Source organism: Varroa jacobsoni, unplaced genomic scaffold (genome assembly GCF_002532875.2).
Source record: "Varroa jacobsoni isolate VJ856 unplaced genomic scaffold, vjacob_1.0 scaffold_1042, whole genome shotgun sequence".
Taxonomy (NCBI): Eukaryota; Metazoa; Arthropoda; class Arachnida; order Mesostigmata; family Varroidae; genus Varroa; species Varroa jacobsoni.
In genome coordinates, this window is record NW_019213944.1 from 15514 (window position 1) to 36953 (window position 21440).

General features: G+C 38.7%; 1 protein-coding gene and 1 long non-coding RNA gene across 5 annotated transcripts in view; one reads left to right on the forward strand and one right to left on the reverse strand.

The window, feature by feature from the left end:
* LOC111266019 (uncharacterized) overlaps positions 1–21440 on the reverse strand; it is a 58766-nt gene that overhangs the window by 15175 nt on the left and 22151 nt on the right. Inside the window, exon 1 of one of the 4 annotated variants that reach the window (XM_022843130.2) lies at positions 13042–13145. The exons of the other annotated variants lie outside the window; for them this stretch is intronic. Within the exon in view, the coding sequence (XP_022698865.1) occupies positions 13042–13088 (47 nt within the window). The 5' untranslated portion in view covers positions 13089–13145. Of the gene's footprint in view, positions 1–13041; positions 13146–21440 lie in introns of those variants that run through there. 4 annotated transcript variants of the gene reach the window in all.
* On the forward strand, positions 13955–16632 carry LOC111266020 (uncharacterized). The gene is made up of 3 exons (XR_002683815.2): positions 13955–14213; positions 14851–14947; positions 15382–16632. It is a non-coding gene; the product is annotated as an uncharacterized LOC111266020 (long non-coding RNA).

Genomic DNA, 21440 nt, shown 5'->3' on the forward strand with positions numbered 1-21440 from the left:
AAACCTGTGCGCATAAGTACCCGTTCAAACATGGCTTGTGCCATTTATATATCTTCTCCATAAATAGCGAACTCTTCATTCCGCCTACCCTGAAACAAGCTATTGTTGTCTAGAACTAAAAGTTTCACCTTTCTTGACCCATCTCAAGAGTTCAGATGGTGTTAACCAGTAAATATGCATGCGGCAAGCAAAATACACATAAAAATATAGTTGCACATATTAAGTTTCCTCGTTCCGATCAACAACTTACCGTTATTCAAAACGTTACGTTCCTTCGTCGAATGACTAAAACTAAGCTATCGAGCGTCCTTTCTAACGCTTCGTTGCTGTCTGAACCATGTCCTGAAAGCTGACCTTTTGCAACGAACTTTTGCTTATCAAAATTTTTCCAATGCACGATCAACACGGCTATAACAAGGTTCCCGGAAAACAGCGCTCTTATCAAATACTGGTTTATACTTCTAGATAAATGAGCCAAAGAAATGGTAGACGTATAAATACGTTGATAGGCATAGGAGATAAAATTATTTCAGGTCCGAATGTTGCATGATACGATGCCGGAGTATCCTGATGCCAACCTTAGGCGGCAGAACGTATTATCGCAACCGGCACAGAAATATCCATAAAGAAGGCATTTATGAGATCTCCTTGCTATATATACAAGTACCCGATACGAACAAAACAAAACATTGTCATTCATTAAGTTTCAGTCAATTTCTGTCGTTTCCAAAAAGCTATACTTAATGAAGTACTAGGCATGTTTCTTTTAAGCACTTAATAATAGCGTACCAATTTAAGACATTTATTGCTACGTTTAATGTCCTCTCGGATTATTTTAGTTTATAGTTAGTTACTTTATTCAGCTTAAGGATAAGACATCGGTGCCTAAACGATGTGGTGATGGGTCAGAATAGACACGTCCCGATAGAGTACCTCAATACGTTATATGTCGCACGAGCATTTATTTGCGCTTACTTCTAGTCGTCTTCAATGTGGCCAAGTGAACGTATTGCTGGATCTGCGCCTTCCATTCTCGAACGAGCCACTTGAATAAACCGGAAGACACTGTTTTCTAGCTAAACCTATTCTATTCGATATGAGCATCTCTGAGCCGACATTCAGAAAGCACAAGTTGGCCAGGTGGCGAAGAAAAGGTCAAGAGTAAAGAAGTTGGGATCATGAGAAGTTCATTTATCGTTACTTCAAAACAGTAAAGTCGAAAATCCTTTCAATCGTTCGAAAGCAGATTTGCAGTAACGTGCGGTGTCTTACTTTGTACTGCCACAACCGTCCATTTGCCAATGATGTGGCTGAAGGGACGTTTGCTGCTAATGATTGTCGATAGGCAGATTGGAACAACGCTATGTGTTCTTGCCCTGTGCACTCACTGTTACTGGAACTACCGTTTACTTAACACATGCTATTTTTATTTATTATTTAACACATTTATTACCCTATATTACATACAGTAAATATACGCTGTATTACATTTTTACAGCAAAAAACCAAATAAACAAACATAAATTGCATGTGTAACGAGAAAGTTTGCCCTGGTAGCAAATTAACTGAACTATTTCGGAGCTTTAAACTACAACAATTTATCAGGAAAGGCACATAGTCGGGCTTAAGTTTTTCGTGTAATAAACAGTAATTGTTCGAGAAGAAAACCAAAAGAAAAAATCTAATCAACGGCGGGCTAACATGTGGATCCCACAAATTTTAGTCACACATAGACAATGTACGGCTTTTGAATTGGTCCAAAGTTTGGCGGGCTGCTTATCGAAACAGCAATGCGTCCATCCACTACTTCTAGTACCAAGCGAAAGCCAGATCTTTCTACAACAAAACAATAAACCTGTCATGGCAAACAACAGTGTGCTGTTTTGAGATTTCAAGGGAAATCCGCTAATATCCAATGCTTCAGGGCTGGATAATCATTTGGTTTGTCCTAAGACAACGGTTTACGTTATTACCAATTCTCACGCGGTTTCTAAAAATATAAGAGAGATTTTTGTGGGGCAAACTGGGCGATTCTCAGTGGAATATAAATTTAAGGGGCTCAAAAACTCATCAAAATGGCTCAAAAAGCCATTTTGATGCACCTAAGTTATCAAAATTTATAGCCGTTTTAAAGAGGAGAATAGTCTAGATAAGCTTTAATGCTTGAAGTGTTTGAGCCTTCTTGCACCTTTCGACCTTTTTGACGGTTTTAAGCCCTTGCATTTTTGGGATTTGGCTTGCTATCAGCCCAAAATTTACCTTCGTTCGAATTTTCCTATGTACCATTGTCAACGACATTTTTACGAGCTAACATCCACTACTATTGCGTGACGCACAATTGCTATTTATGGATTAAAGTATATTCTGAAAACAATTAGCTTCGGTACCGAATTGAAACTGCAGTCGTGGTAAAGATGGTTATACCAAGCAAACACGATGGTAAAGAACAATACTTTTACCACATATAAAAAGTTTCATTTAAATATCCGTTATTTACATACAAATTTAGAAACAAAGCATATGCAAACGTCCTAAAATATATATTTTTTTACTCGCACAAGGTGAGAAAAACGTGGTTTGTTTAATTCAATTCCTTTTAGAAAAGGCTAAGCAATAACTGCAATAACAATAATAAGAATAATAATAATATTTCTTGCGACCTTAGAAGGCGCGCATTTTTTTTACGTAAGATTGTGTTTCTGAGATGGGATATCAAATTTCTGGTCACTACTCTCTATTTTCCTCATGATCCCACCTCTCCCTATCTTCCCGTTGAAAAAGTAGCAATAATTTTGTTTGGGGTATGAGATGGTGCCTTTCTCCTTTGTAGAGCTTACGGGTTTCGTCAGTCAGCGTAGGACGAATCATTATTTGGCTCTTAATGACATGAATGAGCTCGTCATGCTCCTAGCGACTCTTTCTGTCTACTGGTTAACGTCTGCTAGCCCTATTTTTCCCCCGCGCACTCATTCGGCAATTCTGGACAGCCCTCCGCACCCCTTAAGTTAGAATGAACTGACAAACGTCACTTGCTGCACCACTAATGACACCTTTTTTGCCGCAGGCCATTACCTTTGGCCTTTGTTGTCGTTGTTGTCGTAGTCGGTGTCCAGCGTTTTTCTCATCATATGCGGCCCAGCGGCCCCGTCAGGACTTGCCAGTGTGCCTGTTCCATTTTGGTTCGCTGTCGACGACGCAGGTAGCGCAAGCTTCGTCAGGTTGTTTGTGCCGTCATTCTCTTGCCATCAGGCTTTACCATCACCCCCTGCTACTCATCCACACCTTACCGCCTCGCTCCACATAATGCCTTAGCCCCTACAACCTGAGCCGGGTCGTATCATAGAGTGCAGACTAAGCTTCGTATTGCTCCAGCACGTTATATCCAGCCAGGAAAACGACGACGTCGTCGTCCCCCGCTGAGAGATAGACTCACAGTCCTAAGAAGGGCTGCTTTCCCTTCAGTCTTTGCCTCTCACCCTCCGTTCCCTCTGTTCGTTTGTTGTTCGCCGGGCCTCCGCACCACCGGCAGCCATAGATTCCTTAGCAGATTCTCCGACGACTTCGCCTCCTCCCCGTCCCCTGCCCTAAACACTTCTCTTTTTGCCGTGCCTTCACGTTGGCCCTAGCCTGTTCCTATCGACCCTCAGGCTTAGCATGTCCTTTTAAGCTACTGCAGAGATTCCCGTTGTCCCTTTGCGTCTTGTTGCATGGTAGAGGGCACGTGGCCCTCCTCATTGAGTTTTCTCATAGTTGACCGTTTGATCCTCTTGGAAGCATAGATAGCGTTCCGGCATACGCAATGATGTCGTTGTCCTCACTGTTGAAGGTAGGATGTGCCAATATTGGTTAGAGACAACCTCGACTAATCTTTTCAAACTGTCTCCCGTCCTTTCCTCTTACACTATCGTTGTGGATATGTGCCTTCTCGCCTATGCTTATATCACGCTTAGATTCTATCCTGGGATCCTTCTTCGCTCGCTAGGCCAAGCTTGAAATGGCTAACATTGTCATGCTCAACGAGGATCTATTCTCTGCAAAAGTGGTAATGCTAGTGGTGACACCGCTGGTGATGATATTAGTTAGTAGTAAATATTTCGTGAACATCCCCTCATCGATGGCCTCTTCCGCTGCTAAGGCCATCAATATCGCCTCACTGAGGCTTTTATTTCGCACCGTTAGTTTCCGGAGATCTTCGATCGTCTGCGGGCATATGACCAGGCCTATATACACGAGGCATATCGAGTGTATGGGCACTATATATTTTCTTCTATCCATGCTAAATGAAGAAAAAATCATCAGTAATGTACGATGGTTCATTTTCAACTGAATTGCAAAGGTTGTTCAGGTCAGGTAGCGATTTCGCGGTTTAATATATGATTTGCTTCTACTTTAAAAATTGCTTCCATGTTAGCTACGGATCGCTCTAGTGTTAGGAGAGACGTCAGAAGATATGCAAAAGCTATAGATCTTTATAGAATCTCGGTGCACTTCGATAATCTATCGAAGTAAGCGTATCTAAATTACGAAAATATATTCAAGAATTCCAATGTGGCGAAGAATAGTTAAAACAATTTACCAACGTATTCAACAAGAAATAGAAAAAATATTGCATTAGGAAATAAACTCTACCTTAAACTAAGCTGTCGAACTAAAACTATTTGTTTTTGTTCGAAGACGGCAAAGAGTCCCACTCCCTGCTACGCTATCCCTTAAAGAGGTGCTGTGCTTTCTCTCTTGCGTTTCGAAGGCTCATCAACCAGAATAGAACTCTTCGCTCTGTTATACCCGTTTGCTTAACAGATTTTCTCGAATGTTTAGCCAAATCACAAAACGCTCTCATTCGGTGTCCCAGTGGGTCTAACAAAGCAAACTGCATTATTAAGAACTTATCTCCATCGGTTTCTATACTTCTCACGTGTAACTCTAACACCGTGCAAACTGCAGGCGCGTATTCACCCGTTTTTGTCAACTTGTAAAAGTTCCGTGAGGCCTTAAAATCTTCAATAGTAAACCTACAGATCGTTAAAATCATCATATACGAACAAATGTTTATGCACTCACTTAATCAGGCCAACAGGGAGAAGTGAATCCACGATAGGATGCACCGCTGTCCCTTAGGTTGTTTCTACTACTGACTATTTTTGCTCATTCAAAGCTCGTGGAAGCTCAGGCTTCAAACAGTGTAGCTTGCTATCCGTTATTGATTTCAATGTACTACTACGATTTTATTAAAGACAAATAAGACGAATGCATACCTTCCATTAAATTAATGCCGGTACACGAAACAAGCGATTCTGCCAATTTAATTTGCCTTGGAGAATCCTAGTAGAATTGCAACCAACACACGAACAGTTAAAGAAAATCCTGGCCTTCCAAAATTTAAATTAGATTCTAAACTTTTTGATCGTAGGAGGTTGTGTCCCTCGAAGCACATACAAGCTACAATTATAACGAAGATTGTTGACCTATACTTAAAATTTCCTTTTTTTTTTTTTTTTTTTTTTGTTACGTCCTTATTCGTCGAACAGTATCATTTTTATTTCGTCTTCTATGTTTTAATCGCGTCTTATCTGCTTGTCTGTTACAAGTTTCGAAAAGCCTGAATCTCTTGGAAAAGTAAACATTCGTAGCATCTCTTTCTTGTCTGAAGGTTGAGGTTTGTTTGAAAATTAAGCGAAGTCGCGTGCCTAAGCGATGCTATATCGACAGTATTGTCAGCGGTGTTATCATGACCATAACCATAACCCCCAACATCAGCACTATCATTGTTTTTGGGTGAAGAAAAAACTCTGAACAAGCGTCCCTTGTGATTGCCTTGTGGACCATAGGCCTTATATTCGCGAGTGGACACAATTGAGACTCGCAAGTATTAAACATGGTGTCCTATTGACTTGAGCCGTAGCGGAAGTGCATTTGAGTCTGGTGGCATATAAGAAACTAGTACATGAGAATTATAACACAATTCGAATAGTGTTGTACAGGCTCCAATTCATTGAACTTGCACAGTTTCAATGAATGAAAAACAAAATTAGTTAGTAGAAAAGTCAGAAAAGTATATAATGAATATGATATCAGGAGGAAAACTGAGCATGGATAGTTACACAAATGCAACTTGACCCGGGCCACTAAATGGACTAGTTTTATTGGATCAAATCACAATGGATTTTGCTAGATTAGGAATATCGTTAGATTATTATAAACAAAAACATTTTTTCTAGTGGAAAAATAGGAATCAGTTGAGTGAACGATGTTTTTTACGCATTATAAGGATTGCACTGCAGCGTTATACCTATTGTTTTCGTGCTTTCGGTCACTAATTTCTGTTAGTATTAATAAAGCATGTAGTACTGACATTGCAGATGCAGAAAGTTTCTTGACTTGAAAGCTTGACTAAATGAGTAGGGCCATAGTTATCATGCCGTATGTAGTATGCCATAGCCACGGGTAGAAAAAACGAGTTCATCGTATGCAGGTGAGACGCATTATAACCTGTGAATAACAGGTTGGTGAGGTCAGCATTGGCAATAGCGTAGACACTGCTAGCGTATCACTTTGCCATAGGTATTGGTATCAATAACCAAAAACGCGTACTATGCAATTACAATATTGCCTTAGCCGTTCTATTTTGCACGATGAATGATGATATAGTGTTAAACTGTTTGTAGGTCATGGCAGAATTACGTTATCAACTGGTAAGGTCCAATCCATCATGTTACCACCGATAAATTCGACGAGGGTCTATAACGGACCCTGGATGAACGAACAATCGGGCCTCTATTTCGAAAGCGAGTCATAGTAAAAGAGGAAACTGTTTCTCTCCGTGAGTATCCGACTCGAATCCTACAAGGCGTATTTTTGCGCCAACCCGAACGACACGATTTTTCTTCGTTAGTACAATCCGCAGCACGAGTAACCACTAGCTGTAGCTTTTGCGCTATATCTTTATTATCTATAATATCTGAAGTTACCTTTAGAATTGATTGTCTTGGAAGAAGCACACAGATGAAGTAGGCGTTGAATATAATGTTGCATACCTTTTTATAACTTTTATACAACCCCCGACGGCAGATAAAAAATGGCCACTTCATGCTCACTCCTTCGCAACAAATTGAACGGGAGCTGTCTGCATGACCATCTCTAAATACGTTCAGTTCCGTATGTTCTAGCAGCATGTGTAAGTATTACCGAATATCTATCGGTTTGTTTGTCCGGTAGTAAAATACGTTTTTGACTTCGGTCGATGGCCTATTCGGTCTATAGATGTTTATTAGATGTCGGCCATTCATAAGTGGCGTGCGGCTTTCGTAAACGAAGCCCACACGCTTCAAAGCGCCTGTAATCGTTGTGCCTTCTCGCAGCTGAATCAAGCTTTCCATATAAACAAAGTAGTTTTCTTTATTCTATTCTCATACAAACATATCACGCTCACTGTGTGAGTTAAACGTGTGCCAATTCACAATTCACAAGATAGAGACATTTATGCTAACAGCATTTTGAATAGCACATTTTGTTTTTACGAACCTTTTTAGATGTCGGCAATCGATATTAAATATTCTCTCAAATGTTTCTTGGAGAGCAGTGAAAAGCTATCTTACGTATGCGAGCAGCTCGTGGAACCCCTCAACTTGTAATAACCACGTTAAGTTGTAAAATGAAAGTCCGTAGGGCTCGTTTTTGATTATGACGAGAGCGTACCGGATACAAACGTTTTTTTAATCATATTTAAAGGGTTTATCTTCTTTAAACTTATGTATATGTAGTGGAAGAAGACATCTTTATACGTACGCATTGCGGAAGCGGACTAATTTAGTTTTGTCGCTGGTTGGCAGAAAAGAGCACAGTACACTTAGCTATCTTGTAATACCTATTTGGATTGTAATAATTCGTCCACAACATTGGGTAGAGGGAGAAACATCTAAATATATTGACACACTGCTACCGCTACTAAATGCTGTTTATTCGAGTGATTCCCTGCACTGTAGAGTGATTGCGATACAAATGTTTCTATTTTTGAGTTTTACGTTCGGTGTCGTCTCTAGGCATTCCTTGAAATGGCTGGTTTCATAGAAGGAAACGAAGTCTATATATGTCCGGGTTTGAACCAATATCACAATATATCTCTGAAATTAGTAGGCAGATCATTTACCCATTAAGCTATTACAGAGGCGCGACATAAGAACCTAGGATTACTGATACAGAGCTAATAATTGTACCTACACTGCGATGTCAACACTTCCTCCCCCCCCCCCCCTCTAAGAAAGGCAATTTTGACAAGTTTGTTTTTCTATAATGCTTAGTTTATTTTTTAGCGCGCTTCGCTGGTCTAACTAAGGCTCAGGTAAGTAAAAAATATCGTAAAAACTGAATTGTAATAAAATTTTTTGACATTATAGTATGGTCCTGACCTTTTTAAGAAGCGTCAGTACAAGAATATACATGACGGCAGGTTTCCTGCTCGTGTTATAGGATGTTTTTCGTAAATTTTATAATGTATGTAAACTTTTAACGACTAAAAAGACCTATCAAAACCAATGTCCCGAGTATTCGATAGAAACCTTACCTATTTACGCATACAACCTAGTCAGGTATGGCTTATCCCTAGGGTGTCGCGATGATAAATGTAGGTTCAACAATGCTTTGATTCATGAATAATTAAATGAGAAATACATAGAATCTAGTTTAAGAGAGCCTATAAGGCTACTGAATGGTTTTTATCGCATTAGGCGAACAAACGTAATATAGTGCAATCGATACATTAAATATATGTTGAAGAAAGAAGCTTATGTCTGCCTGTCCTTCAGGAGATGAAATCTGGCAGGAAAGTTCGATTTGTCTTTATTTAATTTTAGATCTGAAATTGTATTGATGGAGTATTGTTAACCAGAGTCCGTTTTTGAGTCGATGAGAATATCTTGGGCTAAAGCTTGTAATCACACTTATTTAGCTTTTTATTAATTTTATCGTCACAGCGAACAGGGAATGCAAAATTCACAGACTCACTCCCCATTACAAAACCTTTTGTGTTCAACCTTCTCCTTACCATTGCGGCCATTTTTCATGCTAACGCAGTGGATAACATGTTTGCGTGCCAAATATAGGGATACGTAGTAGTGTAGATTCGAATTGGGATGTAAGAACACTATTTCGTGTTGGGGGCCAGCCGTCAGAATTAACCTTTAACGGCTTAAGTAACGAAGCCATACTAAGTAATTATCGGAGTTCCATAAACGTTTGATAGAGACATAGTGCGATGACCAACATATGCCTCAGCTTACTCAGTTCTAGTTGTTTCGTATACTGAAATGATATGGGGCAACTACATCAACCCCAGATGACCCACGAAGTCTATGAAGCAGAATATTATAGTTTCCTTTCGCTATCTATTTGTCTGCTTGTTGAATTAGTCATTCAGGAGCCACTGGAACCTTTTCTTCAACACAAAGAAAACTACTGCCGCACGCCAGGGATTAGCTACGATGCCTGTCGGATTTTCATCTTATGAAACTAAGAACGAAAGAGAAATAAGGACGGTTGAGTGTTATGAACTGAAAGTAAATGAGACATCGCCAGATGCCTTATTGGATTAGCATTCGTATGTAGTTACCATACTTCAGTTGATTCAGCGAACGAAGAGAATGCGATGAAATGACTTACTGGTTCCTCCACAAATGTATAATAGGATAAAGTCGCTAAACTAAAACTCAGGAGAGAATCGTCCACGATAGTTATTAGATAATTGCTATCTTTGACTATTGGTTCTTCCTGACAGGTTGCCCCATGCCAAATGCTGAATCGACTATGCGACACAGATATCAAAAACATGCAGTCGTAATCCGGCCCCTTTGGGTTCAGTTCTGACGCATTTGAGAGGCTATATATCGAAGCCCATTACAGCTTGAAAAGCAGTGTAGGGTAAGTGGTAGTTTTAGGTGGCCGTCAATATCTAATCGATTTATGTCCAGAGGAGAATTTACGGTGTGACAAAGTGCTTTAATGGATAGGTGTGTGTATCCTGAACTGAAAAGTTAATCTCCGAAAATAATCGATTACTAAGAATTTGTTGTACATACTTTAGATGTTGGCAGATACCAAATTATACGCTTTCCGAGAAAGTAAACGATTTCAAGAGGCTTCTTCATGTACCGCTGCGGCTGAACCTAACGTTCGGGTCCTGCGACAAAATTGCTGTCAAAATTGATTTCCAATCAGGAGAGATTCTCACAAACACCCGTTTGTTCGTATATTCGTAACATGTTTTACACAACAAGTCCATCAGTATGACAAATCATAGTCCCGCGAATTATCTTCATGATGACTTGTAAAGAGCTTTGAGCTTTAGCGTAGACATTGTGATTGTTTCAGATCTTTAAACAAGATACCTTACATTTACTTGTACCCAATAACACAAAACAAATAGCTTAATTCCTTTAAACCTCAATAATGATAAAATAATGGTAGATGTCAGTTGTTAAGGTATGATATCGTTTCGCAATTAATGTATGCTGTTTAGGACGAACCTATTACGGTGAAGTTATGCCTATTTTTTTGCTTGCATGTTTTAATGTAGATATGCAACTCGGGCGTCACATATACCCTACATCCAGTTAACGTCCTAAGAAGTATCCTATGAAAGCTCAACTCTTTCCGTGAAGCATTTTTATGAAGTCTAGCGACATTAAGGTAGTGTGCACGATCGAAAGAATGTCGGAACGATGGCTCATCGGATAATGATATCTATGGTATAAGTGTGCCGCAAGAGCATCCCTTTCATTTGCTCTTTTCCGAAAGCAACTCCCGTAAGCATCAACAAGCAGCCTCTCACATTAAGGCCTTCGTCTGACACATCACATGGCGGCATCACAAGTGAACAATAGCACATCACATTATTTCCAATGGAAGATGAAGGCTGGTCACCTGATTCATTTTCTTTACTCAGTCCCTAGCGAACCCGCAGCTCCAGCTTAAGCTGGCTCGCTCGCTCATGCTTGGTATGTATTACACGTTCGTATATCTAAGCAGCATTTATATATAAAATTGCTTTCCTTATAGTTTCCGTACAGTGAAGCAGGGCTTAGACGGCGAGCACTCAAAAACGCGTAGTAATAACAATATAATTGGCGTCATCCATTACTTGTGACCCATGTCTTTTAACGCGTGTGTAATATTATTGCATAATTATGTAAATAAACCTAATTGACAACAACGATTTTCTATAACAGTCGAAGAGTGTTCAACGTAAAAAAAAAGTCAAACGAATTTGCGATAGAATCTCTTTAACGCAAACGGCCTATGTAAGTTTAGTACCCCTCTAGTCTTATTGCGTGGCCATACGCAGCATGGTGTAGTCCTAGTGCTAGCAACATTCAAGGTGTACTAATAAAACGCTTTTCAATGTTAGAAGAACACACAAGAGCTATGCAAGTCGTTAAATAGAACACAACAGAAAGCCACAAGCATAACTTCAGCGTCTCGACTGCTGGCCTGTTTGTTGGCGTCATTGTCACAGGCGTGCTACACGTCTGCGAAGGCGTTCCCTATCTGATCTATAGGACAAGCAGCTGTTGAATTGTTTTTACATGGATAGGTACGCCAACCTTATACTAAACAGTGACATTCATCTATAACCCTAATATTTTTGCGTCAATCTATCACCTTTAGTTTAAATAGCTGAATTCGTGCAAAATTCTCACGCACGATTTATTAGGTTAATCGTAAAAGTTCCATTGCTTGCATTTTAAGTGTAAATCCTATTGCTGGCTTATATGAATGTATTTAAATAGAAAAAGTGTCCATGTGTATCTTTTAGCTAATCACTAGTCAAATTTGTCAAAGTACCAAATCACCCGTAGCAAAACAGATCATCTACCAACAAAAAAAAAAGGGGGTTTAATCAAATCTAGGTCCGCGAAAGCACTTCACGCGACCATCAACACAAGCTGCCAGCCTTTGGTGATGATCGTCTATGCGAAACGCTTTAATATAGGGCCATCTACTTTTAAGTTCCCTTACTCAAGCTCAAACTGTAAATGAATTCGCGGTATTTTCTCCTTACACTTTTTTTTTTATGAAAAAAGGCGATACTAGGCACAAGTTGAGTTCAGCGACAGTATAACTATTCGCGCCTTTTGATCTACTGCAAACGTTTTAATATAGTATGCACACGAGGAACGATGTTTTGACGTGGGGAACACTCTATCACCTATAAAATTGTCACCTTGTAACTAATGTTATTAGCAAACACCGAGAATAATACAGATTTGGTTGGGAAAAAAAAGCATCCTTATCATTATTAAGAAGAAGAACGTAATAAGAATCCTTAACAGATTAACTAATACAAATCAGCTATTTTCGCGTCACTGACGGCAATGCTGACGAAACCACTGTTTTGCATCATTCTGTACTATACGACCATCGTGCTTTATGTTATCACCTTTAGTTTAAATAGCTGAATTCGTGCAAAACACTAAAAGCCACTTTCTACACATAATACAGTTACGTGTTGTTTTGGCAGTGTCCGAAAAATCACATGCGGTAGGAATTGGGATGGTGTTGGTGCTGATGAGAAATGTCCAATAGTAAACTAAGAAGTGTTAATAAATGATTTGATCCGTAAACGTAAGTCACAAACAACCAATTCAGAAAATAACGAACGTGCCATCTCTAAAAAATAGAAAAGGGTACGTGCACAGAATAGGGTTTAGTATAATAGAAGTACTATGCCTATTTGCAATAACCGATGGGACAGCACATATCAATATGCAATTCACGCGCAAACAGAACGCTTTTGTTGATACATAATTGGATTATTTTTTCAAAAAAACATTTCTATATAAAGATAGGAGTTAGCCTAATACTTATTACAATGAGGCAAAGCAAAAGTTACAAAATTATTCATGAAATCAAATATGCTTGATAAGTGAGTCTATTTGTAATTAGATAAAAAAAATTCCGAAGAATTGTAATAGTGTTGCTATATATTGGAAAACTTTTCTTCAAAAAACCTCTGATTTCAGTCCTCTTCACACGTGCGTCCATCTTTACCTTTCTGAGCTCTGATTGAAGCAGTCATCCATACACCCAAGCATCATGCTTCAATGTTTCATTAGTGTATCTATTAATTTGTACTTCCTTCGTTGCAGACGCCCTTATGGCTATATTTTTGTTTCGCCCTTCCCCATTTTAGCAGCGCTCTTGTTCGAAACCAAAGCTGAATCAAGCTTACTCAATATGTCGAAATTTTCTGTGCCTTGCTTGACTGTGCGTGTTAACTGGGCCAAAGCTCAGGACGGGTTGCCGAGATAATGGTCGTCATCATGAATGGTGTTTGCTGTGGGAACTTTTGCGGGACGGGCTACTTGGGCCGGGACCTTAGTTCGCCTTCTCTTCCCGCGTTTGAAAAAATGCGTGATTTCTATTTGTCGGCCTATTGGTATTGAAGAACGTTTTTCACAAATACAGCCTTACGTTTTTTCTACGACTAGCTTCTGCTTTTCGATGTGCCATCATCAATTTCTTCAAGAAATCAAATTGTATGGACCGCCAAATGATATATATTCATAGGTCTGTAATATGTTAAGCATTGGCCATTCGATCGCGGTGGCGATTAACATATCCGACGATTTAGCCCGGTGGAGGCCTGGCGCCGGTTTTCAGATTATAGTGGCAGCCGACAACACTGTCCCTCGTTCCGAATGTTTCAAACTCCACATAAGAGCTTTACGTAAAACCACTCACGTATTCGTTCGCTGAGACAAATAAAATTCCAAGCAGAATCAATTATGGAATCTGGAGCTAGGGAGCATTGTAATAATAAATTTGGCCCGTTATGATCAGGGAAGCTCTCTCCAAGTTATCTATACGAGCCTATTGCAGTGTAGACCAATAGTCAGAGTTTTTAAAACTATTAAGTCCGGAAATCACAAGCAGCAGTTTAACAGCAAGTAGGACTGAAGCCACCAAAGTTTTTGTTTTTTATCGTGCCCAGCTATGTTGTTTCGATACTTCGAAAAAACACGGATATTTCTGGTGGAAAAACGTGAACTTGTTTCTATGCCGGGTGAAGAGTAATGTTTTAATTCGAACGAATAGAATCTAGAGTTCACTCAGTTTTCTTGAAGAGGTCGCTTCTACTTCTATTGCATTGCAGCCAAGGGTTGGAAACCATCAGTGATGGGCGCCTAAATTTGAAATTAATACTTAAACAGATAGAACAGGTACGAATAGATTCGATCGTGCACTTTTTGTATCAGTTATAGATTTACTATTAATATTATTAGCAGTCTGAATTAACAGCGATCACTGTCGTGCATTTTTAGGCTTCCGTTTGCGTATTTTACTTTACGTACAATATAACAGGAGTGAATAGAACAGATGGTAAACATCAGTCCCAAATCGATTTCAGTTTTCGTCATAATGATCGATGAGCTACTAGTCGAAAAAAAATCTATTACCATAGTTGTTTATCACATTCTTTATGTTTTTGAGTCAATTAGTAGATTATTATAGGTAGAGATTGATTTGGTGGTCGCCACTCGACCATCTGCATGCAGTAATGTTAAGGTCAACATGAAGCTTCCTCGTCATTTTGAGAATGAAGCACGCTTTTGCTAGATATGTCATCTTCCTGCATTGTGGATTCCTGTCAATGTCTGGTATCAACGGATGGCTCCCAGCACGGGATCAAGTTAATCTATGTACGGGTTCGAAACTAGACCACTACGTATATCAGATATTCGCAAGCAAATACTTTCTTTACCCACTAGGCTACCATGGAAGCAATCCTCCTGTACGTCTGAACCTTAGTCGCTTAAGATAAATGAACTGCTACTAAAAGAGCATTGACTCTTGCAGGTACATATGTTGACCACAGTTTTCATAACTTCACAACCTACTACTCTTCAATCTTAGGTTAGAAAGAGCCACTACGGAGAAGTAAATCACAAGATTCGTAAGTTCTTGTCTAAACTGAATCAATGCACTATGGTCTACTAGTGAATGAAATTCTTTTATTTACTTAATTATTTTTTCGGATTACTAGCGGGTCACTTATTATTACGAGGATTATCCAAAGTAAAGCTGCGCATAACATGAAACCGATTGGATGAATATTTTTTACGATGGGGGCAGTTTAATTTTTCATGCCTTAAAGCATAACGTTAATTTTGCAAGAGTTGCCCTTTTTTTTTGCTGGATTATTTCATAGATGTCTATGAGAAAGTTGTGGGGGTTAAAATCGATTGCCTTTCGATAGTTTTTTTAGAAAAAACGGCAGTCGAAGATTTACATTGAGTCTGTAAGGGAGGGGGGATTGCTCTTGAAACCAGTCGAAAACTGGTGGTACTGAGCTGAATCAAAATGTGATGCATGTCCTTGTTTTTGAAGCTCACTTTTCAGATTGAAAATGCTCCCAGGAGGCGAAAACAACATAACATTCTATGTGACGCGACCTTTTCTTGACGCCAATCGATATATCTCAACATGCTAAGTAGAAATGCAATACAGGTCTCTCTATTCGAAATGGGTAGTGGTTCGGCGCGAAAATGGTGAAAAACCCGAGTTTGTTTCGCCCAGGTGGCAATGAAATGAAAGTGTTTCAAGACACTTTTGAGTACTTTTGTCACCGAATTTCTGATAATTGTCAATGAGAAGGTTGTAGCGTCTAATGTAAGAAATGTTTTGCTGAACAAATTTTTTTGTAAATACCTTGTAACAGATTTTTTAAGAAGAACACTAAAATATTTGAAACATTTTTCTACGCAAAGTACTACTCTGTTCCGATGTCTGTTCCTACGCCAATACCTTACACTAGTCGGTAGGTCAAAACATGTCTTCCTATAGCTAAAATTGATTATCTTAACTTGTTCACTAAGGTGACACCGGGATAAGACCGATTTACGTGGAAATCTAATCTTGATATAAAGCGGAAGCTCTCGATAAGCTGAATCGGAATGCAATACATATTCATATACCTTAATTTCAGTTCTCAGTTAGAAGATGTCGTTTAAAAGGTGGAACCTATGCCAGTGGCATTGTCTGTCATGCTAGTCGACGGATCTCGACGAGCTCAATAAAAATCCGGTACCTAAAATGGATATTTTTAGTGAAAATTGTGAAAACTCCATTGTTCTTAATAGTTTTGTTATGTAACCACGAGGCGAAATGTATTTATATTTTTTTTAACAAGTGTCTAATAAATATCTATTGAAGACTTGAAGAGGCAAATGTAAAATGGGTTTTCGTAAAAAGTTTTCAGCAATTCTTAGCTTTTCTAAATTGATTTCTAGGGAAATATGCCAAATGTCAAATAAATGTACGTAAAAAAATAAAACAAAACTAAGCATTTGTAAGCGGTGGTAACGTCCTAGAGACAGAGCTAATACATTAACCCAGACATATCATCATTAAATGTTTACTATACTTTGTAAGACGCGCAACTGTTCATTATGGGAGAAGGAAAGATAAAAATAACCTCTAAGCCTTCGTGACGTCCCGAAGATAGAGACAACCTTAATATTATATAGTCTGTGTAATTATTTAAAAAAAAAAGAGACAAAAACGTTTCGTGTAAATCGTAAATCTCAGAAACGGAATGAACAAAAATGATGAATTGAAAGGCTAACAAAGGCTGATTTGATCCACGTCCGGTGCTCAGAGTGGTGGCCGTTGTTAACATTATTTACGTGCATTCTGAAAACAGACTCATTCAGACCACACTAAAAAAAAGTTGTAATTACGTTGTAGAACTGTATTAAAAGCCAACATATTACGGACGCGAGACGATTTAGGATTGGCTGAACTCTCTGGCGAGGATAATAGAAGAGGCTACACAAATAACTAAGGAACAGGAATGGATCAGGTAGAGCAGGACTACTGCAATGGGATAATTGTCAATGTATGCTCAACTTATTGTTTAGCAAAGATGAACGAATCAGATTGATGAAATCGGTCTATACAAGGCAAATGCGTGGGGAGCCCACAGATTCGCCTACCAGAACTATTATTTTATTTATGTGAAATGTTATGTGATCTGTCGGGAATTACATAAGTCAGGTCTTCTGTGACACGATACGTACTGTTGCAAAATATAGGCTTCTGATAATTCAGCGTGGCACTTTGATAGTTACTTGCACTTTGCTACAGGCGATGTAAAGCAACTTTCGTCACCCAGTTATTTCCGACGCATCTCCCACTATTTTCGTTCTCCTCTCGCTCTTTTCACGTTCTCTTCCTCTATCAGCCTACACTGGTTTTGCTCACTTCTCTTACGCTTTCCACCTACAAGGTCTAACCCATGTCACTACAATAATGGCAGTCGTAGCCGTAGTCGCCGTAGCGATAGTAGCTTGTTTAGGCACCATCACATCGTTCCTATCATATTCTATCCAGTTGTATATTTCACTTCCGTGAACTCTGAATCTCCATCGGACTACTTTACCTTCGTTAAATGCGCAGGTGGGCGACTGGGACCGACTTGCCTCCATGCTGGTTTGCCCTCTTCTTTTTCTTTTTTGCTGCAGAATAAGCATGCATTTCATGCTTTATTCAGTTAGATTTGTGAGGCAGACAAGGACGCTACATGGTGAAAAAGGGCAGTGGAGGCAGTATATTTAGTGACAAGGCACCCTAAAGCTACAGCCGTACAAGTGTACGGACTCGTTGTCTCTGTTCCTCCCTGTCTTTCAGTGCCGATTAGCCTAGCAGAAGTCATTTGCCGTCACGCTGAATCGTGCTCGTGCAGTGCCTAAGCCACTGGGAAAAGGGGCACCAGAAGAGGGTCGTTTCTTCTATTCTTGTTCAACTGCTGTGTCCCTTTATATTCAGATTGTGAGAATGATGTATACTTGGTCGCTTTCATTCTCGGTCAACAGCATGTACTCGTAAATGTATTTTTATTCTAACGAATCCCTAGTCGAAAGTGTCTGATGTTAGATATACGCAATGCTAGAAAATCAGCGGGCCTTGCCTTCAGGCCATCTAACTTGGATATGGAAAAAACATTTTCTAGTTTGATAAGTCAGATCTGCTGCATTTTGAGGTCTACAACTTCTCTCCTATGACCAGAGTCATCATCGTTAGCGTCCAATATTCATGACATTTAAAGTACATGGATACTTCCAGGATCTACGCCAAGCCTCAGCAGCAGAATCTAACGTGAACATTCGGTTTTGAGTAGATGGCAATATAGTTTTTAATGATTCTCCGCAAAACAGCAAAAACCTGGCTTACTGTTATACTGCCAACAACGTATATTTAGGATTGTCAGTAACGCTCAATAGAAATTCTGTTACAAGCCCCTGGGAGCGCAGTGGTGTGTGGAAAGCTGACATGAATAAAGGAATACATAAAAATCAAAAGGGTTTGTTGTGGATTCTTATTATAAAACGTTATCTGAAAAAGACAAATATATATTTAATACAATATAACGACGCTTTAACTGTAGAGTTTGTCATTTTTATACGTTCCGCACTCTAAACGCATCCAAGAGCTTAAAGATAATGTACAACTGGTCTTTCTCTCTTAATATTTCTTGATTTTGTCATAATGAACCCATATAATAAATTGAAGCAAAAGTATGTAGACGATAACTAACTCACACGTTAAGTTCAAACAGGTACTTGCCGTTGTAGCTTAATGGATAACTTGCTTGCCTATTAATCTAAGGTACATGTGGTGGTCCAGCTTTAAATTTCAACACAGACATATTTCGTTTCATCCTGAGAGTGAGGCTCATGATGAAATGATGACGGCGGTGCAGAACGTACAATTCAAGATATAGGTCTTGAGACGATTTTAGAAATGCCTATTAAATGTGTAGCCTAAAATCTGGTTGGAAAAGTTGTTATGGCCTGCAGCTATGACAAATTTGAAGCAACCTAGGGTAAAATGCTTCCTTTTTCTTTTGAGTATCATCAAACTTATTGTTTTATTGCAATTAAAATACTAAATTATCACACATACTGCTCTGACTATTTCATTAACTGTGCGACGCTTGAATTTATCGCGCTTGTTACTTAACAAATAGGAAATTCCCCTAGCACCATCACTCCCACGTTTCATTATTGTTATTTTTATAATTAATTGCTGTTTTACACTTTCCGATGAGCCAGTGATTTGGGACGCTTTTTGCATATATTGTTAGTACTGAAAATAATCAGTGATTAACTTGCTGTAGTAGATTTAATAAGTTTCTTTTTGCCCCGTTTTTTGCGGCCTTTAGCATGTCATGTAACCCAAAAATGTATCGAATGTCTAGGAAATCCTGGACATGTGCCAACAAGGCCAATGTGTTAAGGAATAAACGGGTCCCACAACTACTGTTCGGTTTCACAAGGCGAAATACCGGTCTAGCAGTAGCTGCCTGCCCTACAAAAAAGCTGCAGCGATGGTGTGATGGTGATGATCTGTGTTAAATTATCGGCCCATCCCATGAGGTTATGGCTCTTGCCACGTTCGCCGGCTCCACTAAATGGAGTTCCCGCTCAGCGATCTATGAAATGGTCGAGGACTGCTTAAAGTGAAAGGAAGAAAAATGTAGTTATCGGTAGAAGTACGATCGCAAACGAAGAAATATCATGTCATCGTCACTTTTACGGTATTGTACTGTATATTATGCATCGCGTACCGAGAAATTGACTGTTCAAACCTCGAGATAAAGAATTAAAACATGTATTTGTTCGGTTAACGCAGGCGTCGTGTGGCAAAAAATGTTAAGAACAGTTCAAGTAATATTACTGTAAAAAAACAGAAATGTTCCGCAATCAGTCACAAGATATAACTTTTATTTTTGTTGTTAGTCGCTGGCGTTAGAAAAGGAAACTTGTAAAACAGCAATTGATCGTCTTGAAATAAATTTTTAGCCATTCGATCTGTGTGTTTCAAATCACCCCATAAATTACATTGCCGTTATTTCCACGCGCCGTTTCGTCAATTAGTGACATAAATTAGGTAAGGGCCCTCACACGGCTTAAACACTATACGGTAACTTTCTTCAAGGAGCAAAAAAGTGCAGGTAGATAGATTACGCCCCTAAGCGTCATCGATTTGAGGGCATGTAATGTTATTCTACAGTATAATTAGCAATAATAAATTATCGTACGATGAAATCACGGAACTTCTTACTGAATCTCTTAAAATATTTACCATTAACTTTACAAGACAGTAAATAGAATTTTCGCTATGGGAAACATCATAGAATATTTTCAGAAAATTCCTAAGATCATTTCGGGATAGGGTATGTGTGGACTTTTGCTGATAACTAGAAATATAGCATTGTCGAACGAGCACGATAGGGCGCCTAAATCTGCACAGTCACCATATCATTATAATCTCTTGTTACGTTGTACATATTATATGGAGTAAAGGGGAGCAGAGCGGGCTTTTGCTATTTTGACAAAATGCGTTTCATACAATGTAATGTCAACCATTCAAGATTTTTGAAGGAATAGGTCTTTCATATCCAGGTTATCTTTTCATTAAAATAAGTCAGGCAAATGCCTCTTGTGTAAGAAAATACACAATGTCTGTCAATAATCGGTGTTGTACAAACACATGTTTTTTCGTGCTCGCCTCGTGCCACAATTAAAATCACGTAGCATTAAGTCCCACTTTGTCTTTATTTATTTTAGAAATCAAGCCCGCCCGAAGTTCTACCATGAGCACAATCAGAGTTTCTTGCTCTTTTTATTTCTTTCAGAAATATTCAGACCTTATATTATCTAGCTTTCCCTAGATGGTATTCCTCCTCCCACCTAATTGGGAATATCAGCAGTATCGCAATAAATTTAGAACATATCTTAAGGCATTCCTTTCATCATCTTTCGCCTCTTATTACTAATCAAGTAGACCGTTTCAAGCCTAAACTATCTTTTAATAACATTAGCTATCATTGCACGGTACAGGCCGTTATCTCGACTGAAGTGAAATCATATATATATATATATATATATATATATATATATATATATATTATATAAGTGCTCACTGTCTGTTGCCACTCGACCTATTCAGTATCAAGCAAGGTGGCGCCACATGCACAGCACTGTATGTTTTTATCTATGAGCTTAAAAACTTGTTTATTAATTTTTCGCGCGCGATTCAAACTGCTTACAAATAGTAAGCGATCTGACACTGTTCTGTAATCTTCTTAAATCTATCGATTCCAAGGCAAATACGTCTATTCAATTTAAACCCAGATTCGTCGCAGTTTCTGAGTGATATTTTTTGTTTGCTTATGCTATTTTACGATTAATTCGTAATAAATTAGGAGGAATAATTGCATTAATAATAAGAATTATAATTTTATTAATAATACCATGACTATTTTTTATAGTTTTCCATTTTATTATATATTAAATAAGATTATATTTTGAGTATATGTAAATATACTTATAATATTAACTTTTGTAGGCTCATGCCCTGTTGTCCCTTATATTATATTAAGT